This window comes from Leucoraja erinacea, chromosome 3 (assembly GCF_028641065.1).
Source record: "Leucoraja erinacea ecotype New England chromosome 3, Leri_hhj_1, whole genome shotgun sequence".
Classification (NCBI taxonomy): domain Eukaryota; kingdom Metazoa; phylum Chordata; class Chondrichthyes; order Rajiformes; family Rajidae; genus Leucoraja; species Leucoraja erinaceus.
The window spans coordinates 78,881,913-78,909,118 of record NC_073379.1 but is presented as its reverse complement, the minus strand read 5'-3'; the positions used below and the strand labels follow the sequence as shown (position 1 = coordinate 78,909,118).

The following is a 27,206-nucleotide window of genomic DNA, read 5'->3' as shown; positions in this document are numbered from 1 at the left end:
CTGCCTTTCTGTATTGCAGATGAATTATAAGAGGTCAATTTATTACTGTTGCTCTTAGCAGTGCTGGAATACCAAATGACGAGGATTCGTAATCAAGATGCTATTGCATCTCAAATAATCTGAAATTTTGGACTCCTCAAGGAGCCCTACAACACTACTACTGGCGACTCTCAAATCTTCAGGACTTCAGAAGTTTTTAATTGAAGAACAGGCCAAAATCCAGCAAGGGTGGATCTGTTGCATGTAATTATTCCCACATAAAGTAACCTGCCAAACTGTATTTCTGGTGGCCCAGTAACCATGAATTGCTTGCATTGATAACTGTTGAGATTAAAAACTACGGTCCTTTTTAAGTTTGGGAATTTATTACTTGGATTTTCTCAATCTTTGTTTCTGAAGGAAATAGAAACATTTCCATGTGTGTTGTATTCAGTAGCTTGGATTTCAAACACTTAAAAGTTAAAAACCATCTTGACAGTCACCCATCTGGCTAGGAGAAAAAAGCACAGGGATACCCAGTATATATCTCCTTTGTAATTTAATTCAATTTCTCATAAATGCATACTAATGGTGATTTCCCTCTCTTCAGAATAGTGGAAAAGAAACTAACAAATGAGAAGAATGCAATGATTGACTTCAGTTACAAACAAGGAAGAGAAGGCATGTTTCTTGATGCCATTATACGTGATATCTATGTTTGTGCAAGCATGGAATTTCTACTCACTGTGGTTGACTTCTTTGTCCAAGCAAATAATCAAGTCTCTGCAGTTCAGACGAACAAACCAACAGTAACACATACAAACGAACAAGGTTTGGAAAACATACGCACATTTTTATTTATTTATGTTTGTTAAGTGTAGGTATTTACGATCTGTTCCTTTTTATCTTAGTGTCATTGCAAACTACAACGAAAATGGAACTTGTTGTTCGTGTTCAGAATCCAGAGATCATCTTTGTGGCAGATTTGAGAAGAGCAGATGCTCCATCACTCGTCGTGACTGCTCAGTGTGAGGCTGATATTAACAATGATTCGGAAAGTCAAAAGATAACTGCAGCTATTAAAGATCTAAAAGTCATCGTCTGCCCATTTCTAAAAGAAAAAAGAAAGAATCAGGTTACCACGGTATGGAAGTTTAAAATTGTTTTCATAAACATTTGCAATTGCTTTGTGTTGTGCAGCTTTTCAGCTCTGCTTGACAATTATTCATAAATTCTATTTTAGTATGTGTAAATACATTTCTGTTGCATATTAATATTGCATGGTTATGCACTGAAGTCCAGCCTTATGGTTGTAATTTTATTTCTGAAATATGCAGGTCCTGCAGCCTTGCAATGTGGTCTTCCAAAGTACACAAGCTGCTTCTGGTACCGTTAACATGGAGTTGGCCGTGAAATCGCTAATGATCAAAGTATGGAAATGTTTTGTCAGTGTGTAATTTTTAAATTATATAATAATAATAATTAGAAAATACTTTATTGAACGATATATAATGATGTGTGCATTCTTATTTCCTAGGTATCACCTGTTATTATTAACACTGTGATTACAATTACGTCTGCCTTGACTCCAGCTGCTGACAGCCAACAGGACAAGAGCAGTGAAACCCCACATGACTTTTGGAATAAGAAGGACGTGAAAGATTTAAATTTCTGGTTTTTTGAACATGCTAATGATGACTGTAAGGATGGCCCAATAAAACAATTAGATACAACAGAGCAGAGCCTGAGAATGACAATTGAATATGTTTGTCTGACTCTGGAAGCGGGTATCGGGCACAGAACTGTTCCAATGCTATTGGCAAAGTCAACTTTTGAAGGGGACGTGGTAAACTGGAGCACACTTATCAACTTGAAGTGTCACCTTAACTTAGAGGTAAGAAGTGGTTTCGAAAATCTACCATCCAATACAAAGTTCTTCTTCGAGCCGCGGGCGCGAGACTGTCCGCGCGCGACGGGCCTGTCCTGATCCACTACTGAACAACCGTGCCGCCAACCTGAACACGCCCAGGGTAGGTACAACTCGCCACACAGGCCTCCCAGGGGGACTGCGGTGAACTCAATTCAATTCAACTTTATTGTCATTGCACAAATACGAGTACAAGTACAATGAAATGCAGTTTAGCGTCAGGTCATAGTGCAAGATAGTAGAAATAAAAATAAAAAAACAAAATAAAAATACAAATGAAAATATAAATATGGTTAACAATGTGTGGACTGTGGATGAATTAAACTGGTACATAGGCAATAAATGTATACAAATGTATACAAATGGGAGAATCTAAAGATAGCTAGCGACGGGACTCTTGAGTTCAGCAGTGTCATAGTGTTATTGAAAAAGCTGTTCCTCAGTCTGCTTGTGCGAGACCTGAGGCTCCTGTACCGCCTCCCTGATGGGAGGAGGGCAAATAGTCCATGGTTAGGGTGAGAGATGATTTTCCCGTCCCGTCTCAGACACCGTTTTCGGTGGAGGGCATCCATGGCAGGGAGCGGGGCACCGATGATGTGCTGAGCGGTTTTCACCACCCGTTGCAGTGCCTTCCTGTCAGCTGTGGTGCAGCTGCTGTACCATACCGTGAAGCAGGTGGTCAGGATGCTTTCGATAGTGCAGCGGTAGAAGTTGGACAGGATCTGGGGGGACAGGTGAACTTTCTTAAGCCTCCTCAGAAAGTAAAGGGCTGCTGCGCCTTTTTGATCAGTTTGGTGGTATTGAGGGACCAGGACAGATCCTCTGAGATGTGTACCCCGAGGAATTTGTAGTTGGAGACGCGCTCCACCTCAGTCCCGTTTATGTGGATGGGGGTATGTCTGCCACCTCTGGTCTTCCTGAAGTCAACAATGATTTCCTTCGTCTTCTTAGAGTTGAGGACGAGGTTATTATTGGCACACCAGGCTGCCAGGTTCTGGACCTCCTCCCTATAGGCTGATTCGTTGTTGTCGCTGATCAGTCCTACCACCGTGGTGTCATCGGCAAATTTTATGATGGCGTTGGAGCAGAGGAGAGGGCTGAGCACACAGCCATGTGACACGCCGGTGTTCAGTGTTAGAGTGGAGGAGGTGAGGTTGTTGATCCTAACAGACTGTGGTCTGTTGGTGAGGAAATGCAGTGTCCAATTGCAGAAGGAGGTGGCGATGCCAAGTCCGCTGAGTTTGGTGATCAAGCTGGCGGGGATGACAGTATTAAATGTGGAGCTGAAGTCGATGAACAACAATCTAATGTAGTTGTTGTTGTTGTCCAGGTGGGTCAGGGCAGAGTGTAGGGCCGCAGATATGGCGTCCTCTAGACCTGTTGGGCCGGTAGGCAAACTGATGGGGGTCCAGTGTGGGGGGGAAGGCTGGCTTTGAGGTGAGCTCAAAGCACTTCGCGATGACAGGGGTGAGTGCCACTGGGCGGAAGTCGTTGAGACTCCCTGAAGCTGACTGTTTGGGCACTGGCACAATGGTTGAGGTCTTGAGGCAAGTAGGGATGACACCCTGGGCCAGTGACAGATTGAAAATGTCAGTGAAGACCAGGGATAGTTGTCCAGCACATGCCCTGAGCACACGCCCGGGGATGCCATTGGGGCCGGCAGCTTTGTGCTCATTCACTTTGCTCAGTGCGCCTTGTCAGTGCAGCGAGGCCTGTCTGGGCCAAAGGAGGCATAGTGGCGACAAATATGGGAGCCTCTGCGGCGGCAGCATGCGACTTGGCGGTGGGACCTCGCGATCGTGATGGAGGGGGGAGGACGATGGGGACCCAGCTTGGGGTCCGCCAGGTGGAACAATGGAGAGACAGTGGGAGGACAAGGGAAGGGCGGGGCACTCTAGTTTAGAATCCTCTTCCCAGGGGATAAGTCTGTGTTTGTTTCCATGAAGGCGCTGTGCACACGGCAGCCAGTCAACAGTCTCTTGTCTTTTTCTTTTTGTTTTCACTTTTAATTTCAAGTGTTCGTGTACCTTGTGTGGTGTGACTGTCGGCAGACCAATTTCCCTCGGGGGATGAATACATTTTTATTGTATCGAGTTTTTTTTAATAACGTTTTGGGATATCGTTGATGCTGTAATGCCTCGTGATTGTTTCAGGCTTAAATCAGTTTTACAGATTTGTAGCATTACAGTTCCAAAGAAAATATTCAATATAGACAATGAAGTAGATTGGAAGATAGGGTCTATGCCTTATGGGAGGGCTATTCAAAAGTCTGAATACAGAGAAAGATGATGTTACTGAGTCTGGTGGTATGTGCTTTCAAGCTTTTGTATCTCCTGCCCGATAAAAGTGGGGAGAAGAGGGAATGAAAAATATCCTTAATTATGTTGGCTGTTTTCCCGATGCAGTGTGAAGTGTAGATGGAGTCAATGCGGGGAGACTGGTCTGTGTGATGGACTGAGCTACACCCACAAATCTCTGCAATTCCTTGTAGTTTTGGGCGGAGCTGTTCCCAAACCTAACTGTGATGCTACTCGATAGTATGCTTTCTGTGCTGCATCTGTAGAAGTTGGTAAGTCATTGGAGGCATACTGAACTGCCCTAATCTTCTGAGGAAGTAGAGGTGTTGGTGTGCTTTTTTTGGCTATAGTTTCAACTAGACCAAGTGCAGACCCGTTGGGTCTGTTCTCCCAACGTGCGGTTGTGGGGAGGGAGGCGGCATGCAGCGTCACACACACTAACTATCCCCAGGGAGGGTGGGGGAGGGGGAGGAGGGGAGAGAGAGAGAGAGAGAGAGAGAGAGAGGGAGGAGAGGAGAAGGGGGGAGAGAGAGAGGGGGGGGGAGGGTGTGCTGAGAGGGGGGTGAGGTGAGGGGGGGGGGGGTAGGGGTGTGGAGGGGAGGGATGTGTGGGGGAGGGGAGAGGAGGAGGAGGGGGGGAGAGAGGAGGGGGGGGGGGGAGAGGGGGGGGAGGGAGGGGGGGGGGGGGAGGGGGGGGGGGAGGGAGGGGGGGGGGGAGAGGGAGAGGGTGTCTTTTTACTCAACCCAAAACCCCCCAAACAACCATTTGCAGGCAGTGCTTTTTTCCCCTCAAACTAACCATATTTTCATTTTCATACCACATTATGGGTACACAGCTGTGGAGACATTTGTTCAGTGTCATTCAGAGCTCTGATTGAGACACACCACTTGCAGAGACTGATTGAGCCACACCACTTGCAGAGACTGATTGAGGCACACCACTTCCTGGTTTTATAGTCCCTCCCCCTCCCTTCCAGCAGGGGCAGCAGAGAGAATGGGGAATTTTGTAAAAACATTAATATCTCTGTCAAATTTAATCGATGGGAAAAATCCTCGGCACACATGCGGCGGAGGGGGCTCTGAGCGAGGTGGCCAAAAATGACGGCCGTAGGTGGCGGCGTTCTCTCGGAAATCGTAGCACAGAAGGCCAAAAGCGGTCAAGAACAGAGATTTCGTAATATAGATGTGGTTGGACCACGACATTATTGGTGATATTTACGTCGAACAAATTGATGCTCTCAACCATTTCCACTTTGGTGATGCTTTCTGAAGTTGATAACTCTCTCCTTTGCCTTTGACATTCCTTCCATCTCCTCCCTTCATATTGTGTTGTTATTTGTCGAGATCCATTTCACTGCACTGGTGTCATCTGCAAACATGTAGATGAAATCAAAGGAAAAAATTGGCCGCATAGTTGTGAGATATCGGCGGGAGTGTTCAGGAGAGCCGCGTGCAGCGGGAGTGTCCCCGGGAATCACGCTCGAGCGTGCGAGCGCTCGGAGGGGACTGCTGTGAGGTGAGGTGGGGGGCACTCTAGCTTAGAATCCTCTGCCCAGGGGATAAGTCTGTGTGTTTATTTGTTCATTTGTTCTAGTGAAGGCGCTGGGCACATGGCAGCCATCCAACAGTCGCTTGCCTTTTTCTTTTTGTTTCACTTTTAATTATGTTTTTGTGTACCTTGTGTGTTGTGACTGTCGGCAGACCAATTTCCCTCCATGGATGAATAGAGTTTTAATGTATTGAGAGTAAGAATACAGACTTGAAGGGAACTAGATTTGAGAATTGTTATGGAGGATGTATTGGTGCTTATCCTTGCTGATTGTGGTGTATAGCTCGAAAAGTCAAGGATCACGTGGCAGAGCAGGTTGACTCTAAGGTCCAGGACTTTGAGGATGAGTATGGATGTGTTTTTGATGTTGATGGTGGAGCTATAATTGATAAATACGAGTCTGATGTAGGTGTCCTTATCCTGATGTTTCAGACGTGAGTGTAAAGCCAGGGAGAGGGCATCTGCTGTGGATCTGTTGCAACTGGAAGCAAACTGCATTGGAGTTCAGGAGACTGAAGTTAACATGCACCATGACCAGTCTATCGAAGCAATTTATAATGATTCCCCCAGATTCTGATTCACTCACGGGTTCAACCACTCGCCTACATACTAATCGCAACCACTACGCCTGAGCTTACTGATCGCAAAGGGATTGGCAAGCCAAGGAAGACGTCCACAGTTGATGACAGAAGAATTCTCTCTATAATAAAGACGAATCCCCAAATACCTGTCCGATAGATCAGACTGCACAATTTGAGATTTGTAATAGAAAAAAATCACATGTGGTTAAAGTGCACATTGTCAAGTTTTAATAAAAGCCAGTTTAACACATTTTGGTTTCACCATGTAGAAATTACAGCAATGTTTATACATAGTCCTCCCCATTTGAAACCAGAATGTATAAAAATGGCCTTTATTTAAATCTGACAATGTGCACTTTAACCACGTGTGATTTTTTTTATATTACAAATTTCAAATTGTGGAGTACAGAGTACAGAGGCAAATAAATAAATGATGGGTCTTTGTCCTAAACATTATGGAGGGCACTGTGGATATAAAATTGGCTTCATGGAAGGAAGCAGAGGGTGATGGTGGTAAGCTATTATCGGACTGGAAACCTGTGACTTGTGGTGTGCCTCAGGGTTCATTGCTGGGCCTGTTACTTTTTGTCATCAATGATTTAGATGAGAACATACACGGCAACATTAGCAAATTTGTGATGATACAAAAGTGTGTGGTTTTGCAGATAGAGAAGATGGTTGTAAAAAATTGAAGCAGGATCTTGATCGATTGGCCAGGTGTGCTGAGGAATGCTTGATTGAATTTTATACAAAGAAATGTGAGTTGTTGCATTTTGGGAAGTCTAACATGGGCAGGACCTACACAGTGAAATGTATGGCTCTGGGGAGTGTTGTAGACCAGAGGGATCTTGGAGTGCAGGTGCATGGTTCCTTGAAGTTGGAGTCGCAAGTAGATAGGTTGGTCAAAAAGGCAATTGGCACATTGACCATCAGTATTGAGTATAGAATTGGGAGTACATGTTGCAGTTGTAAAATACGTTGGTGAGGCCGCATTTAGAGTATTGTGTTCAGTTCTGGGCACCATGTTATAGAAAAGACGTTGTCAAGCTGGAAAGGGTACAGAGATGACTTACAAGGATGTTGCCAGGGCTGGAGGGTCTGAGCTGTAAGGAGTGGTTGAGTAGGCTGGGACTCTATTCCTAGCGGCGCAGGAGGATGAGGGGTGATCTTATTGAGGTATAAAATCATGAGAGGAATGGATCAGGGTAGATGTTCATAACAAGAGGATTTCAGTATAGGAGTAAAGAGGTTCTTCTGCAGTTGCATAGGGCTCTGGTGAGACCACATCTGGAGTATTGTGTACAGTTTTGGTCTCCTAATTTGAGGAAGGACATCCTTGTGATTGAGGCAGTGCAGGGTAGGTTCACAAGATTGATCCCTGGGATGGCGGGACTGTCAAATGAGGAAAGATTGAAAAGACTAGGCTTGTATTCACTGGAGTTTAGAAGGATGGGGGGGCATCTTATAGAAACATATAAAATTATAAAAGGACTGGACAAGATAGATGCAGGAAAAATGTTCCCAATGTTGGGCGTCCAGAACAAGAGGCCACAGTCTTAGAATAAAGGGGAGGTCATTTAAGACTGAGGTGAGAAAAAACGTTTTCACCCAGAGAGTTTTTTCACACAGAGGGTAGTGGAGTCCAAATCACTGGATGGATTTAAGAGAGAGTTAGATAGAGTTCTAGGGACTAGTGGAGTCAAGGGATATGGGGAGAAGGCAGGCACGGGTTATTGATAGGGGACGATCAGCCATGCTGACTCGAAGGGCCGAATGGTCTCCTCCTGCACCTATTTTCTATGTTTCTATGCACAGTCTCTTGCCCAGAGTAGGTGAATCTAGGACCAGAGGACATAGGTTTAAGGTGAAGTGGAAAATATTTTTCTATTACAAATCTCAAATTGTGGAGTACAGAGGCAAATAAATAAATGATGGGTCTTTGTTATGGAGGGCACTGTATGATCATTGAATTTGCTGATGAAATAAAATTGGATGGCAAGTGAGGACATCAGAGTGGAAAATCGCATCTTGGAAACTGATGCAATGAAGACAGAGAAACTGAGAGTAAGGGATGGTGTCCTTGCAAGAGGCAGGTTTGGAGATGGTGTAGTTGAATATTTGAGACTTTCCTCTCTCTGAACTCTGATTTGACCTCTTTGTTCAATAAATAAATTTCTCCTTAGACAGAACAAGGGTAGAGTTCCTCGCCTTTCATCCTGCCGACATCCACATCCATTATATCAACGTGATCTCACTACTGGTCACAACTGCCTGTGCCACTTGTTTCTTCCTTCCACAGAAACTACTCTCTCCGAAACTCGTTGGTTCACTCATCTCTCCCCATCTCCTCCCGGGCGTTTTTCCCTGTAACCACAGGAGATGTAGCACCTGTCCCTACACCTTCTCTACACCATCCACGGACCACAGCAGCCCTTCCAAGTGAGACATTGGTTTACTTGTGGCTTTTACGACTGTCTAGAGCATTCAGAGCTCCTCATATGGCCTCCTCGACATCGGCGCGACCAAATGTAGACCACATGTCAGTTTCGCAGAATACTTGTTCTCTGACTGCCAAGGCTTGTTCGAGCCTTTTGGGGGTGAGCAAACTCGCTGAATGGTGGAATCGATCACAATGAGGATAAAACAACATTTTTCATGAAGTGATCCATGAATAATCATTTTTATCTCCCCTTCCCATTCCAATACCGACCTTCCTGTCCTTGGCCGCTTTCACTGCCAGACTGAGGCAACACGCAAAGTGGAAGAACAACACCTCATATTACTCTTGGATAGTCTTCAACAATATGAACATTGAATTTTCCAATTTCAAGTAATCCCCCACTCCCAACCCCCACCCCCACTCCCAACTCCCACCAGTGTTCTCACAATTTTCCCATCACCCATGTCACTCCGTTCCATTGCTTTGCTCCTCCTGCTTGTCTCTCACCCCTCCCTATTCCAAGTCCTCCATTTCCCTTTAATCCCCTACTTACCCTCCCCTGTCCCTTCAACCCACGTCCCTCCATCTGGCTACATTTCATTCCTTTTCTTTACTTATCTAACACCCTTTTGTCTCCATTTCACCTCTAGCCTTTGATCTCCACCAAGCTTCCCATCACTCCCGCCCCCTCACTTGTCACTTGCCAGGCTTTGCCCCACCCATACCTCTCTTTTCCAGCTTTCTTCCCGTATTATATCTGTCTGACAAAAGGTCCTGACCTAAAACATCACCTATCCATTTATCTCCACTGATGCTGACTAACCCACTGAATTCACTTTCCTTTTTTCTCAAGATTCAAGAATCTACCATCTTTTGTGTCTCCATGAACCATATAAGATCCTGAATAGTCTTGGTGGATGTGGAAGAAGTTAATTCTGGGAGAAACTTCAGCTTATTGTTACAACTCAAAAGTAAAAGATTAACAATTTTAGTCAAACACAGTGCAACTTTTTTCTGAGGATCATGAGCCTACAGAGATGTAGATAGATAATTTCTTGGTGTAGTGGGGCGTATAACGATTATAATGGATAGAAAAGAATGTGGTGCTGAGCCATGACATAATTTAAAGGTTGAACAGGCTTGTGGGTCCAAATAGCTTGCTCCTTCTCAGAGTTTAGATGTTTATTTTGTGCACAGTTGTAAGTGGTGGATCAGCCAACTGGAGAGGTTAGTTCTAGATCTTCAGTTAACATGTTGCTGCTTTTATCGTGCCCATTTCACTCTACTGCATCTTTGTATAATTGGGGGTGAGCAAACTCGCTGAATGGTGGAATCAATCAGAATGAGGACATACCGACATTTTTCATTAAGTGATCCATGAAGAATATATATATATATATTTTTAAATTTCAATTTGTATGGATGAGGTTTGGATTCTGCTTTCCTATCACAATACTGTTTTAGCATGCTACTCGTGGATTCTGTTCATCAGCTCAAACATTGAGCATCAGTTTGGGCCATTGGGAACCATTTGCAGAGAATGATAGACGTGTAAGACTTTTATTCTCCTGCTTTGGAAGCTGGATGGAATGCTTGTCAAACTATGATGGAATCACTATAGTCATTTTATCCACCAGGTGCATTATTACAATGAAGTACTTGCTGTATGGGAACCTCTAGTGGAACCGTTAGAGCTTGAAAATAGCGATGAATTTAGACCTTGGGAGCTTGGGATCAAGGTATGTATATCTATCTATATATTTTTAAAACTCTGTGTGTGTGTGTGGGTGTACGCCATTTTGCATTTGAAACGTATCTCCTCGAAAACCAGACGCAAAAGCGCGGAGATTTTTACAATTTCGGTAGGGATTTATCTTATGAGTTCAGTAATCCACTCCTTGGTCAATTATTTCCCCAGATTTTGAATAAAATTGATCACAAAACTCATTAAAAAAAAAAAAAATCAAGGTGGAATCTCATATAGATAGGGTGGTAAAGAAAGCTTTTGGTATGCTAGCCTTTATAAATCAGAGCATTGAGTATAGAAGTTGGGATGTAATGTTAAAATTGTACAAGGCATTGGTGAGACCAAATCTGGAGTATGGTGTACAATTTGGTCGCCCAATTATAGGAAGGATGTCAACAAAATAGAGAGAGTACAGAGGAGATTTACTAGAATGTTGCCTGGGTTTCAACAACTAAGTTATAGAGATAGGTTGAATAAGTTAGGTCTTTATTCTCTGGAGCGCAGAAGGTTAAGGGGGGACTAGATAGAGGTCTTTAAAATGATGAGAGGGATAGACAGAGTTGATGTGGACAAGCTTTTCCCTTTGAGAATAGGGAAGATTCAAACAAGAGGACATGACTTCAGAATTAAGGGATAGAAGTTTAGGGGTAACATGAGGGGGAACTTCTTTACTCAGAGAGTGGTAGCGGTGTGGAATGAGCTTCCTGTGGAAGTGGTGGCGGCAGGTTCGTTGGTATCATTTAAAAATAAATTGGATAGGCATATGGATGAGAAGAGAATGGAGGGTTATGGTATGAGTGCAGGCAGGTGGGACTAAGGGAAAAAAGTTGTTCGGCACGGACTTGTAGGGCCGAGATGGCCTGTTTCCGTGCTGTAATTGTTATATGGTTTCGGGTGAAGAAGGGTTTCGGCCCGAAACGTTGCCTATCTACTTCGCTCCATAGATGCTGCTGCACCCGCTGAGTTTCTCCAGCATTTTTATGTACCTGGGATATTTTAATGCTTGTTATACAATACATATAGTTAGAGCTTTGTGAAAGCCAGGATAGTTGGTCATCTGGTATTATTTCACTTTTTTTTTTAAATTTCCTGTTCCATCTTCTGTTATTTGAATGTATCTATCTTTTTTTTCCCCTCTCTTTCCCACTTTCTTCCACCTCACTGGGCTCGCTGTAACATTATTAAAATAAAAGAATTACACGTGTTGAATCAAATCTGAAACCAATACTAATAAATTATGCTTTTCACTTCAGATGAAGAAGAAGGCTATTCAAGCAAGAACTGCAGCTGACAATGAAGAGGAACAGCTCCAAACCCCTGCATATAAAACTGTTATTCATGTGTCTTCAAAAGATCAACTAAACATAACAGTGTCAAAATGTGGTTTAACCATGCTTAATAATTTAGCCACGGTAAGTTATCAGTTTTTAAAAGTGTAGATGTCTCCTGTTGTGATTCAATTACATTTATTGGATGATGTGCTGTTATATTTTATTTTATTTATTTTTATTTTTTTTATTTTTATTAGAAGTACGGTAAATTACAATACTACACAACACATATATCTTAATACATTTTTTGTACCGCTTCATTTTTTTTGAGCTTTAAGAAAAAGATAGAAGTAAGGCAAGTAAAGAAAGTGCGCAAGAGTCGTGAAGTGCAAGAGTGTTGGGAAAAGAAAGCCCTTAGAAAAGAAGTTAGAGAAGGAAGTAAAGTGAGAAAATAGACCCTAGAAAAGAAAGAAAGAGAAAATAGGAACAATCGCTCTATTATAACATTAAACTCCGCAGAAAGGGGACTACCAATCAAGTCTGTTTTTGTTGTTTTACCTCCCGTTACCAGGTCCTGATACCATTTATTTATTTATTTATTTATTTATTTAAATTACTATTGCACCTCATACTTGTAATAGGTTCATGTGCTGTTTTATAATGACACATTTATATATTAAATTGGGCTGAAAATGTAATATTCTGTTAAGTTGTATTTTTAAGGAGCTTGACTTCTTCAGTGAATCAGTTAAAAATGGAGAGTGAATTCAAACCCAACGTTAGATAAATTAGCATCAAAATGATCCCAGAAATCCTGGGAGAGAGATCGTATAGTGATTGTTCATGAAGCATTTTAATTGTTTTTCAGCCAGTATGTCAAGAACATTTAGAAGCATGATGTGCATACCATTTCTAAAAAAAAAGTAATGTCTGTGAACAATTTTTATTTAGGAGTTAAAATGACCCTATTAATGAGTACTTAACTTTGCATTTGAGGGCTCTTTAGGCAGATAGCAGTTATGAGTGATACTCATCACTGATTCATTGGCCCCCTGTCATAGAAACATGGAAAATAGGTGCAGGAGTAGGCCATTCAGCACCGAGCCAGCATCACCATTCAATAGACAACAGGCGCAGGCGCAGGCCATTCGGCCCTTCGAGCCAGCACCGATATTCAACATGATATGGCTGATCATCCAGAATCAGTACCCTGTTCCTGCTGTCTCCCCATATCCCTTGATTCTGTTAGCCCTAAGAACTATACCTAACTCTCTCTTGAATCCATCCAGTGAATTGGTCTCCACAGCCTTCTGTGGCAGAGAATTCCACAGATTCACAACTCTGTGGATGAAAAGGTTTTTCCTTATCTCAGACCTAATGGCTTACTCCTTATTCTAAACTGAGACCCCTGATTCTGGACTCTCCCAAACATCGGGAACATTTTTCCTGCATCTAGCCTGTCCAATTCCTTAAGAATTGTATATGTTTCAATGATACCCTCTCATCCTTCTAAATTCCAGTGAATACCTTAAGAGGGTAGTAAGCTGCTGCCTTCAACTTTTTTGATGAAGGTTTACAACAATAATAATGGAAGTTCTTGGATTTAGTCCCTGTTGTCCCGATGGAATCATCATGTATTTCAAGTCAACGTTGTGTATAACTGGGAGCGCATGCTGGTCATGATGTTTGCACGGATCTAAAGCACTTGTCTTTAATTTTGTACGGTGTTGTTGAAGTAACTTCACAGTAATGAATGCAATGTATTTTGTAGATAGTAACCTTTGCAGCCACAGTGTATCAGAGGCAGATAAGCCAAATCTGTCTATGCATGGTGCTCTTATCATGTTGACTGCTGTTTGCGGATGGTATCAAAATCCTTGTTTTGTTTAATCTGCAATAATAACCATATAACCATATAACAATTACAGCACGGAAACAGGCCATCTCGACCCTTCTAGTCCGTGCCGAACACATAATCTCCCCTAGTCCCATATACCTGCGCTCAGACATAACCCTCCATTCCCTTCCCATCCATATAACTATCCAATTTATTTTTAAATGATAAAAACGAACCTGCCTCCACCACCTTCACTGGAAGCTCATTCCACACAGCTACCACTCTCTGAGTAAAGAAGTTCCCCCTCATGTTACCCCTAAACTTCAGTCCCTTAATTCTCAAGTCATGTCCCCTTGTTTGAATGTTCCCTACTCTCAGTGGGAAATCTTAGATGAGTGGAGAATATTCCATCACGCTCCATATTGGTCAAAATGGGGGCATGTGCTAACTAAGGTTAAGGAGAAAAAAGACCAACTAGAACGAAAATAAGACCACAGAAACCAAAGCGGACAAATATGTGTGGAGCCGCAGGAGTCAGGGAAGGTGCTCTTTGGAAATGTCTCCTCTATATTTACCACAGAGAAAGAAATGAAGACTGGAGAACTGGGAAAATGAATTAATTAACAGATGACGGGGTAAGATGAGTTGGGCTAAGGGGTCTGGTTCCAGGCAGTGAGGAAGGGGAGGAGAACAGCAAGGACTAACAAAATTTGGGAGAATTCGATGTTCAAGCCCCCGGGATGCAGACTCCCCAACAAAATCAGAACATGGCCACAACGCTGAATTGATTTCTGGCACTATTTGTGCTTGGTAGATATTTGTGATTTGCTGAGTATTTCAAGCATTGTCTTTCAATTTGGATATCCAGCAACTACAGTGTTCTGTTCATCATGGTTCCAGGATATATTTCTGTGTCTTTTGTTTTCATTCATGTCCTTGACTTTGCATATCTTGCAGACTGATAACCTGTTGTTAATGAGCATTCATCATCTTCTCGCAGCTGGTGCCTCCATTATTTATGTTATTTCTTTTGGTGTCATATACACATTCTTTTGTTTTCTAGCCCTTTCACATATTTCCGCAGTTAAAATATGCATTACTTTTTTTCTCTTTTGATAAAGATAATGAACAAAATATTCATCTGTTTCTTCAAAGATGCTGTCTAGTTTTCTGAGGATTCAGCATTTTATATCAGATTTCAACCATTAAATTAAAATTAACAGAAAACCTATCTTGATAGGATTTTGTTTTGGCAAAAATGTGCTGACATTGAGTAAGAGGTTGGTTGTCCTGACACCACCACTCCATCTCTTTCCTGTACTCTGTCTCATCACTGTTATAGTCATGAGTATATAGGGAGTTTAGTAAAGGACTGAGAATGTGTCATGGGGCACCATTGTTGAGAATTATTGTGGAGGTGTTATCTATCCTCACTATTGTGGTCTGTGGGTTAAAATATAGTTCTCAACGTTGTAATGCCTCTCTTCAGTAGACCTGTTGTCAAGGATCCGGTGGCCGAAGGGGCTGTTGAGCCCGAGGTTTGGAAGTTTGGATGGGGTCATGGTGTTAAAGGTGGGGCTGTAGTCGATTTAAGGCGCCTGTCGCTGGTGTCCTTGTCTAGGTGATCCAGAAATGACTTTAAACCTAGGGAGTTTGCTTCTGCAGTGAATTTGTTATGAGAGTAAGTAAACTGTAGTGGATCAAGACAGACTGAGAGGCTGGAGTGAATGTACAACATTTTAAGTCTCTTGCAAGGATGGCAACTCTTACTCTCAATTTCTCTGTCTCTGCTACATCTGCACCCAAGATGTGGCTTTCAATACTTGGACATCTGAGATGGCGTCTTTCTTTGTTGTGTGTGTGTGTGTGTCCTGCTTTTGTGGAAGGATCCCTCACCCATGTCTCCTGTGTCCTGCAGTTCTCACCCCTCCTTCTGGGCAGAACGAGGATAGAGTTCCCCAAATGTGCACCTTTTACCTCACCAGCCACTGCATCCAAAACATAATTTTTCGATATTTCTGCCACCTCCAATGTAATCCCACTGCCAGTCACATGCTCCTGTCCCCACCCCTTTCCATTGTCTGTGGAGCCTATTCTCTCTGCATCTCCATGGTCTGCTCGTCATTTCCCATCCAACCCACCTCTTTCCACGGCATGTTCCTCTGCAATCGTAGGAGATGTACCGCCTACACCTTCTTTCTAACTTCCATCTAGGGACCCAGCAGGCCTTCTAAATGAGACAGAGGTTCATGTGCACTTCCTTCAACTTTTTCTATTACATCAAGTACTCCCAATATGGCCTCCTCTACATTGGCGAAACAAAGTGTAGACTGGGCGACCATTTAATCAAATACCTGCCACTATCTGCCAAGGCCTGAGGGAATTTCCGCGTGCCATCGATTTTATTTCCCTTTCTCATTCCCATATCAACCATTCTGTCTTTGGCATCCTCCATTGCCAGACTGAGGTCACAAGCAGATGCAGCAGCATCTATGGAGCGAAGGAAATAGGCGACGTTTCAGGCCGAAACGTCGCCTATTTCCTTCGCTCCATAGATGCTGCTGCACCCGCTGAGTTTCTCCAGCATTTTTGTGTACCTTCGATCTTCCAGCATCTGCAGTTCCTTCTTGAACACTGAGGTCACAAGCAAACTGGAAGAACAACATCTCATATTTTGCTTGTATAGGTTGCAACCCAAAGGTATGAACAATGAATTCTCCAAATTTCAAGTATGCAAGGGAATGAATAAGAGGTTTTTAAATATCATTTTCATATTTTTAGAAATGTGAATAATTGAATGGTGATTTATATTGTGTATTTTGCTTTCTAGGCATTTGCTGAAGCTGCTGGTAAAACAAGTGACGTATTTCAAAAAGATCAAGCACCATTTGTAATACAGAATTGCCTTGGACTTGATGTTGTAATTTACCCGAGTGATTCATTTGTCGTTATAAATAAAAGATCAGCAAATTCAAGTTATGAACTTAAAAATGGAGAGGTCCTTAATATGGATTACCAACGGATGTTGAATGACCAGGAACTTCTATCAAATCTGACTGATGCAAACAGCAAATTGTTTTATGTTTCACTGAGTAAGTGCAATCCATTTTTGGAAGAAAACTTTAAAAAGGAATGGAGGTTTGTTGTATCGTGATCTTGATCAAACAATTTAGCAAGTCTCTACAATGTATGCAAAAACAGAGCATCTTGGATTAATACTGTTTCTATGATATCATCAGAGTTGCTTTTCAATCTGCAGAAATTTGGCTGGCGATGTTTCTCAGTGATTTACTCTTGGCCCGAAAATATTCAACTGCTTCATGAATGATCTTCATTTAAGATATAAAGGAAAATGTTAGCTCATAATTATGTAGTGTTCAATTTTACTTGGAGTTGAAAAGTGATAAAGATCAGTATACAGTGCCCATAATGTTTGAGACAAAGACCCATCATTTATTTATTTGCCTCTGTACTCCACAATTTGAGATTTGTAATAGAAAAAAAGTGCACATTGTCAGATTTCAATAAAGGCCATTTTTATAAATTTTAGTTTCACCATGAAGAAATTACAGCAGTGTTTATACATAGTCCCCCCATTTCAGGGCCTCATAATGTTTGGGACACGTAAGTGAAAGTAGTCATGTTTAGTATTTTGTTGCATATGCTTTGCATGGACATCACCAGTTGCTGAGTGTCTTCTCTGGTGATGCTCTGCTAGGTCTGCATTGCAGCTATCTTTAGCTTATGTTTGTATTTGGGGCTAGTCCCCTTCAGTTTTCTCTTCATATAAAAGGCATGCTCAATTGGGTGCAGATTGGGCGATTGACTTGGCCATTCAAGAATTGACCTTTTTTTAGCTTTGAAAAATGCCTTTGATGCTTTAGCGGCATGTTTGGCATCATTGTCTTGTTGTAGAATGAACCACCGGCCAATGAGTTTTGAGGCATTTGTTTGAACTTGAGCAGATAGGATGTGAACATACACTTAAGAATTCATTATGCTACTACCATCAGCAGTTGTATCATCAATGAAGATAAGTGAGCCAGTACCTTCAGCAGCCATACATGCCCAGGCCATAACACCCCCACCACTGTGTTTCACAGAAGAGGGGTATGCTTTAGATCTCGGGCTGTTCCTTCTCTCCTCCATACTTTGCTCTTGCCATCACTCTGATATAAGTTAATCTTCGTCTCATCTGTTCACAAGACCTCTTTCCAGAACTGTGGTTTCTCTTTTAAGTACTTCTTGGCGAACTGTAACCTGGCCACCTGATTTTTGCGGCTAATTAGTGGTTTGCATCATGCAGTGTAGCCTCTGTATTTCTGTTCATGGTCTTCTGCGGACAGTGGTCATTGACAAATCCACACCTGACTCTTGAAGAGTGTTTCTGATCTGTCGGACAAGTATTTGGGGATTTATCTTTATTAAAGGGAGAATTATTCTGTCATCAGCTGTGGAGGACTTCTTTGGCCTGCCAGTCCTTTTGCAATTAGTAAGCTCACCAGTGCTCTCTTTCTTCTTAATAACCATATAACCATATAACAATTTCAGCACGGAAACAGGCCATCTCGGCCCTACAAGTCCATGCCGAACAAATTTTTTTTTTTCCCCTTAGTCCCACCTGCCTGCACTCATACCATAACCCTCCATCCCTTCTCATCCATATGCCTATCCAATTTATTTTTAAATGATACCAATGAACCTGCCTCCACCACTTCCACTGGGAGCTCATTCCACACCGCCACCACTCTCTGCGTAAAGAAGTTCCCCCTCATATTACCCCTAAACTTCTGTCCCTTAATTCTGAAGTCATGTCCTCTTGTTTGAATCTTCCCTATTCTCAAAGGGAAAAGCTTGTCCACATCAACTCTGTCTATCCCTCTCATCATTTTAAAGACCTCTATCAGGTCCCCCCTTAACCTTCTGCGCTCCAGAGAATAAAGACCTAACTTATTCAACCTATCTCTGTAACTTAGTTGTTGAAACCCAGGCAACATTCTAGTAAATTTCCTCTGTACTCTCTCTATTTTGTTGACATCCTTCCTATAATTAGGCGACCAAAATTGTACACCATACTCCAGATTTGGTCTCACCAATGCCTTGTACAATTTTAACATTACATCCCAGCTTCTATACTCAATGCTCTGATTTATAAAGGCTAGCATACCAAAAGCTTTCTTTACCACCATCATAATGATGTTCCAAACAGTTAATTTTGATAAGCCTAAGGTTTGGCTGATGTCTCCAACAGTTTTATTCTAGTTTCTCAGTCTTATTTGACTTTCATCGGCTCAACTCATGTTGATAAACAGCAATAAACGTTTCCAAAGGTGATGGAAAGACTGGAGAGACTAGATGCTAAGAGCTCATCTGAGCAATTACAAACTCCTGTGAAGCCATGTCTCCCAAACATTATGGTGCCCTGAAATTGGGGTGGGGGGGGGGGATGTATAAACACAGTTGTCATTTCTACATAGTAAAATAAAAAAGTATAAAAATACACTTTCATAAAATCTGACAATGTGCTCTTTAACCACATGTGATTTTTTTTTCTATTTCAAATCTCAAATTGTGGAGTGCAGAGGCAAATAAATAAATGATGGGTCTTTGTCCCAAATATTATGGAGGGCACTGTATCTGAATAGATGGAATCCACACTGAAATTTGAAGAGCAGTTCATAAACTACGAAGAGAGGCATTTAATGACCTGTTGCTAATTTTCCCAGTGACAGATGACATGGGTACATCTCTATCAACTATTACAGTTTAAGTTGTCTCCTTTCTTGGAGATGATAGAATTATGGCATCTCTGAGGTCTCCTGGTATATTTTCCTCGTCCCAGATGTAGATGATAAAATTGAAGTTTTTTTCTGAAGTTGATCATCGAGTTTTAATATGTTATATGGGATGCCGGTTTCTACTGACACCTTGTCACTTTTGTGTTGGGATAGGGCACTTCTCCATTTTTTGACAGTTATGGATGACATTATCTGTATATGCTGGATGATATATATGGCCTGTATATGCTGCTGTGGGGTGAAGGGCAGATGAATAGACTTTTACACTTTAGAGATACAGTGCATAAACAGAAAAAGCAGCATACCGGAGGACTGGGAGAAATTCAGAGACCAGCAGAGGAGGACGAAGGGCTTAATTAGGAAAGGAAAAATGGATTATGAAAGAAAACTGGCAGGGAACATAAAAACTGACTGCAAAGGTTTTTATAGATATGTGAAAAGAAAGAGATTAGTTAAAACAAATGTAGGTCCCTTGCAGTCAGAAACAGGTGAGTTGATCATGGGGAACAAGGATATGGCGGACCAATTGAATAACTACTTTGGTTCCGTCTTCACAAAGGAAGACATAATAATCTGCCGGAAAAAGCAGGGGCAAAGGAGTTGGAGGAATTGAGTGAAATCCAGGTTAGTCGGGAAGTGGTGTTGGATAAATTGAATGGATTAAAGATCGATAAATCCCCAGGGCCAGATAGGCTGCATCCCAGAGTACTTAAGGAAGTAGCTCCAGAAATAGTGGATGCATTAGTAATAATCTTTCAAAACTCTTTAGATTCTGGAGTAGTTCCAGAGGATTGGCGGGTGCAAACGTAACCCCACTTTTTAAGAAGGGAGGGAGAGAGAAAACGGGGAATTACAGACCAGTTAGTCTAACATCGGTAGTGGGGGAAACTGCTAGAGTCAGTTATTAAAGATGGGATAGCAGCACATTTGGAAAGTGGTGAAATCATTGGACAAAGTCAGCATGGATTTACGAAAGGTAAATCATGTCTGACGAATCTTATAGAATTTTTTCAAGGATGTAACTAGTAGAGTGGATAAGGGAGAACCAGTGGATGTGTTATATCTGGACTTTCAGAAGGCTTTCGACAAGGTCCCACATAAGAGATTAGTATACAAACTTAAAGCACACGGCATTGGGGGTTCAATATTGATGTGGATAGAGAACTGGGTGGCAAACAGGAAGCAAAGAGTAGGAGTAAACGGGTCCTTTTCACAATGGCAGGCAGTGACTAGTGGGGTACCGCAAGGCTCAGTGCTGGGACCCCAGCTATTTACAATATATTAATGATCTGGATGAGGGAATTGAAGGCAATATCTCCAAGTTTGCGGATGACACTAAGCTGGGGGGCAGTGTTAGCTGTGAGGAGGATGCTTGGAGACTGCAAGGTGACTTGGATAGGCTGGGTGAGTGGGCAAATGTTTGGCAGATGCAGTATAATGTGGATAAATGTGAGGTTGTCCATTTTGGTGGCAAAAACGGGAAAGCAGACTATTATCTAAATGGTGGCCGATTGCGAAAGGGGGAGATGCAGCGAGACCTGGGTGTCATGGTACACCAGTCATTGAAGGTAGACATGCAGGTGCAGCAGGCAGTAAAGAAAGCAAATGGTATGTTGGCTTTCATTGCAAAAGGATTTGAGTATAGGAGCAGGGAGGTTCTACTGCAGTTGTACAGGGTCTTGGTGAGACCACACCTGGAGTATTGCGTACAGTTTTGGTCTCCAAATCTGAGGAAGGACATTATTGCCATAGAGGGAGTGCAGAGAAGGTTCACCAGACTGATTCCTGGGATGTCAGGACTGTCTTATGAAGAAAGACTGGATAGACTTGGTTTATACTCTCTAGAATTTAGGAGATTGAGAGGGGATCTTATAGAAACTTACAAAATTCTTAAGGGGTTGGACAGGCTAGATGCAGGAAGATTGTTCCCGATGTTGGGGAAGTCCAGGACAAGGGGTCACAGCTTAAGGATAAGGGGGAAATCCTTTAAAACCGAGATGAGGAGAACTTTTTTCACACAGAGAGTGGTGAATCTCGGGAACTCTCTGCCACAGAGGTTAGTTGAGGCCAGTTCATTGGCTAGATTTAAGAGGGAGTTAGATGTGGCCCTTGTGGCTAAGGGGATCAGAGGGTATGGAGAGAAGGCAGGTATGGGATACTGAGTTGGATGATCAGCCATGATCATATTGAATGGCAGTGCAGGCTCGAAAGTACAACAAGAACTGGGTGTCCTAGTACATCAGTCACTGAAATTGCGCATACAGATACAACAGGCAGTGAAGAAAGCTAATGACATGTTGGCCTTTATAAAGAGAGGAGTTGAGTATAGGAGCAAAGAGGTCCTTCTGCCGTTGTACAGGGCCCTGGTGAGACCACACCTGGAGTATTGTGTGCAGTTTTGGTCTCCTAATTTGAGGAAGGACATTCTTGCTATTGAGAGAGTGCAGTGTAGGGTCACGAGGTTAATTCCCAGGATGGCGGGACTGTCATATGACAAAAGAATGGAGCTACTGGGATTGTATTCACTGGAATTTAGGATGAGAGGGGATCTTATAGAAAGATAATAAATTATTAAGGGATTGCAAACACGCTAGATACAGGAAACATGTTCCCGATGTTGGGGAAGTGCAGAACCAGGGGCCACAGTTTAAGAATAAGGGGTGGGCCATTTAGAATTGAGATGAGGGAAAACTTTTTCACACAGAGAGTTGTGAATTTGTGGAATTCTCTGCCTCAGAGGGCAGTGGAGGCCAATTCACTGGATGCATTCAAAAGAGAGTTAGATAGAGCTCTTGGGGCTAATGGAATCGAGGGATATGGGAAGAAAGCAGGAACAGGGTACTGATTGTGAATGATCGGCTATGATTACATTGAATGGCGGTGCTGGCTTGAAGGGCCAAATGGCCTACTCCTGCACTTATTGTTTATGTATCTAAATCAAGAATGTATCTATCTCTGCCGTAAAAATATCCATTGACGGCCTCAACAGGCTTCTATGGCAATGATTTCCATAGATTCACCACCCTCTGATGAAAGAGATTCCTCCTGATTTCCTTCCTAACGGAATGTCCTTTAATTTTAAAGCTATGAACTCTGGTCCTAGACTCTCCCACTGGAGAGTTTAGGACCTACAATTTGGTAGGTTTCAATGAGGTTTCCCCTCATCCTTCTAAACTCGAGCAAATAGCGGCCCAATGCTGTCAAACGCTTATCATATGTTAACCCATTTAGTCCTGGGATCATTCTCGTAAACCTCCACTGGTCCCTCTCCAGTGCCAGCATGTCCTTCCTCAGATATGGGGCTGAAAATTGCTCACAATACTCCAAATGCAGTTTGAGCAGCACCTTAGACCCTCAACATTACATTCCTGTTTTTGTATTCTAGTCCTCTTGAAATAAATCCTAGCATTGCGTTTTCCTTCCTTACTACCAATTCGACTTGCAAATTAAAGTTTTAGGAATCCTGCACCACACTCCCAAGTCCCTTTGCACCTCCGATTTCTGGACTCTCTCCCCATTTCGAAAATAGTCTGCCTTTCTCTGCACTACCTGCCCCTCCACTTATCTTTGTTTCATCTGCAAACTTGTCCACAAAGCCTCCAATCATTAATATACAACGTGAAGTGTAGCAGCCCCATTACTTACCCCTGTGGAATTCCGCTAGTCACTGGCAGCCAAACAGAAAAATCCCCCTTGATCACCACTTTTTGCCTTATGCCTTCCAGCCAACTTGCTATCCATGCTAGTTAGTATGTTCCCTTTGATACTGTAGTACCCAGTTAGATCCCAGGGCAAGTTGACAAATTAATTTGAGATTGGCTTGGTCAAAACAGTCAGAGGAAAATGGCGGGGTTATGTTTGAGGGTGAAAGCCTGTGACCATTGTTTGGTGCTGAAATTCTTTATTGTTTGATACATCAATCAGCGATTTGGGTGTGAAATTAGAAAAAATTACTCATGAGTTTGCAGATAACATTAATTAGTGATGGCGTTGATGGAGAAGTGGGTAATCTTGAACTACAAGAAAATGTGATGTTGGTAAGATGGCAAGCAATGGTAGATGGAATCTCATCCTGATAGCTGGGAGGGGATGCATTATGGGAGCACAAGTAAGGCTGGACCATACACAATGAATGTAGAAAAAAGGAACTGCAGGTTCTGGTTTTCACAAAAGGATACAACGTGCTGGAGTAACTGAGCGGGTCAAGCAGCATCTTTGCAGAACATGGATAGGTGATTTTTAGGTCGGGGCACTTCTTTAGACTGATTCATACACAATCAAGGATTTTAGTATACAATAGACAATAGGTGCAGGAGTAGGCCATTCAGCTCCTCGAGCCAGCACTGCCATTCAATGTGATCATGGCTGATCATCCACAATCTGTACCCTGTTCCTGCCTTCTCCCCATATCCCTTGACTCTGCTGTCTTTAAGAGCCCTGTTTAGCTCTCTTTTGAAAGCATCCATAGAACCAGCCTCCACTGCCTCTGAGGCAGAGAATTCCACAGACACAACTCTCTGTGTGAAAAAGTTTTTCCTCATCTCTGTTCGAAATGGCTTACCCCTTATTCTTAAACTGTGGCCCCTGGCTCTGGCCTCCCCCAACATCGGGAACATGTTTCCTGCCTCCAGCGTGTCCAAACCCTTAATAACCCTTACACGGCTAAGGATCCCTGAAGTCATCAGAATGTTTGATAAGATCATGAAGAAGGCATACAATGCATTCAGTAAGTATTCACTCATTCACATTTTCCACAATTTGTTACGTTACAGCCTTATTTTAAAATGCATTAAATTATATTTTTTATTGTCAATCTACACACAATACCCCAGAATGAAGAAGCAAAAACAAGTGTTTGGAAATGTTTGCAAAGTAATTTAAAAAAAAAACTAAAATCGCATTTACATGAGCATTCAGACCCTTTGCTATGACACTCAAAATTGAGTTTGGTTTCATCCTGTTTCCATTGATTATCCTTGAGATGTTTCTACAACTTGATTGGAGTCCACCAGTGGTAAATTAAACTGATTGGACATGATTTGGAAAGGCACACAGGTGTCTATATAAGGACCCACAGTTGACAGTGCATGTCAGAGCAAAAACCAAGCCATGAAGACGAAGGAATTGTCCGTAGACCTCCGAGACAGGATTGTGTCGAGACACAGATCGGGGGGAGGGTATAAATCAATTTCTGCAGCATTGCAGGTCCCGAAGAGCACAGTGGCCTCCGTCATTCTTAAATGGAAGAACTTTGGAACCAACAGGACTCTTCATAGAGCTGGCCGCCCGGCCAAACTGAACATTCAGGGGAAAAGGGCCTTGGTCAGGGAGGTGACCAAGAACCCGATGGTCACTCTGACAGAGCTCCAGAGTTCCTCTGTGGAGATGGGAGAACCTTTCAGAAGGACAACTATATCTGCAGCACTCCACCAATCAGGTCTTTATAGTAGAGTGGCCAGACGGAAGCTACTCATCAGTAAAAGGCACATGACAGCCCGCTTGGAGTTTGACAAAAGGCATGAGAAACAAGATTCTCTGGACTGATGAAACCAAGGTTGAACTCTTTGGCCTGAATGTCAAGCGTCACATCCGGTGGAAACCAGGCAGCGCTCATCACCTTGCCAATACCATACCTGTGGTGAAGCATTGCGGTGGCAGCATCATGCTGTGGGGATGTTTTTCAGCGGCAGGAACTGGAGACTAGTCAGGATCGAGGGAAAGATGAACGGAGCAAAGTAGAGAGAGATCGTTGATAAAAACCTGCTCTACAGCTTACTAGACCTCAGACTGGGGCGGAGGTTCACCTTCCAACAGAACAACGACCCTAAGCACACAGCCAAGACAACGTAGGAGTGGCTTTGTGACAAGTCTGTGAATGTCCTTGAGTGGCCCAGCCAGAGCCCGGACTTGAACCCGATCAAACATCTCTCGATGGACCTGAAAATAGTTGTGCATCAACGCTCCCCATCCAACCTGACAGAGCTTGAGATGATTTGCAGAGAAGAATGGGAGAAATTACCCAAATACAGGTGTGCCAAGCTTGTAGCGTCATACCCAAGAAGACTTGAGGCTGTAATCGGTGCCAAAGGTGCCTCAACAAAGTTCTGAGTACAGGGTCTGAATACGTATGTAAATGTGATATTTCAGTTATTTCTTTTTAATTACTTTGCAAAAATTTCTAAACAACTATTTTTGCTTTTTTATTATGGGATATTATTGTGTGTAGATTGGTGATAAAAAAATATATAATTTAATCCATTTTAGAATAAGGCTGTAACTTAACGAAATGTGGAAAAAGTGAAGGGGTCTGAATACTTTCTGAATATATTATATAAGATATTTATCTTCATTAGCCATGATGTAGAATATAAAAGCAGCGAGGTTATGGTCCAACTTTATGAAACCTGGATAAGGCCATCGTCCGAGTACTATGTGTAATTCTGATTGCCACACCACAGAATGTGATTGCGCTTGAGAGGATGCAGAAGAGATTCATCTGGACATTGCTTTGTATTGGGTTTATCAGTTATCAGAAGAGACTGGGGAAGTTGGGTTTGTTTTTCTTTTGAGCAGAGGAGACTGTTTGGGGGTGGAGAGAATCTAATAAAAGTGTATTAAATTATGAGGTCCCTAGATAGGTGGTAACAAATTTTTCCTCTAAATAAAGACAAGGTAAATCAGAGGTGATTTAGTGGGGTTCTAAAAAAATGTATTTTCTATCGAGAGGGTAGTTGAGATCCCTCAGATTCCCATTAAATCTTTTCCCCTTCACCTTAAACCTATGTCCTCTTGTCCTCAATTTACCTACTCTGGGCAAGAGACTGTGTTCATCTACCCAATCTATTCCTCTCATGATCTTATACACCTCTATAATCTCAAACCTCATCCTCTTGCATTCCAAGGAATAGAGACCTAGCCTATTCAACCTCTACCTATAGCTCAGACCCTCGAGTCCTGGCAACATCCTCGTAAATCTTCTCTGTATCCTCTCCAGCTTGGCAGCATTGTTCCTATACATGGTTATGATCGCCCAACATCTGTACTCAATATGATGAAGGTCAATGTGCCAAAAGCCTTTTGGACCACCCTATCTACCTGAAGACTCCTCCTTCAAGGAACCATGCACCTGCACTCTTAGATCCCTCTGATCTACAACACTCCCCAGATCCTTACCATTCACTAATGTTGGTCCTGCCCATGTTAGATTTCCCAAAATGCAACACCTCACATTTCTCTGTATTAAATTTCATCAACAATTCCTCAGCCTACCTGGTCAATTTGTCAGTTTTCCACAATCATCTTCACTATCTGCATAACCACCCACTTTTCTATCATCTGAAAAGTTGCTAATCTTGATAATCTCTAACTCTCTGACGCTATTTGGAACATACCAAACCAGAGTGGAAACTAGCTATCATCAATCCAAATGAACTGCAAGTTTAAATGCTCAATTCCCTTTGCAATCCCTCTCAATATCAGCTTGTGCCCATGTGAGGCACAATCTAAATAATGCTTTGTATAAAGTGGCAAGTGACAAAGGATGAGCATCTTTGTCGAGAGCATCTTGACTGCTACTTCTTTGCATTCAGCAGCATTACCATTGGCTAAACACATACCATACTATCCTAGCATCGCCCTTAAAGAACCGCCGTGAAGTAAAAAATAAATGTTAATTGTTTCTATTAGCACAAATGTTTAAAATCTGTGAAACTAATGCAGAATTCGATGTATTCATTTGGGGGCATGTGCATGTCACTGTGAAATGCCATTTTTCTTCAGTA

The 27,206-nt window shown here is 42.5% G+C and overlaps 1 protein-coding gene across 4 annotated transcripts in view; it reads left to right on the top strand.

The window, feature by feature from the left end:
* The window catches only part of vps13a (vacuolar protein sorting 13 homolog A), a 329,586-nt gene that overhangs the window by 172,545 nt on the left and 129,835 nt on the right, over positions 1-27,206 (top strand). For all 4 annotated transcript variants that reach the window (XM_055633035.1, XM_055633034.1, XM_055633037.1 and 1 more), the window contains exons 38-44: positions 590-810; positions 891-1,123; positions 1,317-1,409; positions 1,517-1,873; positions 10,410-10,511; positions 11,773-11,931; positions 16,458-16,719. In XM_055633035.1, coding sequence (XP_055489010.1) covers positions 590-810; positions 891-1,123; positions 1,317-1,409; positions 1,517-1,873; positions 10,410-10,511; positions 11,773-11,931; positions 16,458-16,719 — 1,427 coding nt within the window. The remainder of the gene's footprint in view (positions 1-589; positions 811-890; positions 1,124-1,316; positions 1,410-1,516; positions 1,874-10,409; positions 10,512-11,772; positions 11,932-16,457; positions 16,720-27,206) is intronic.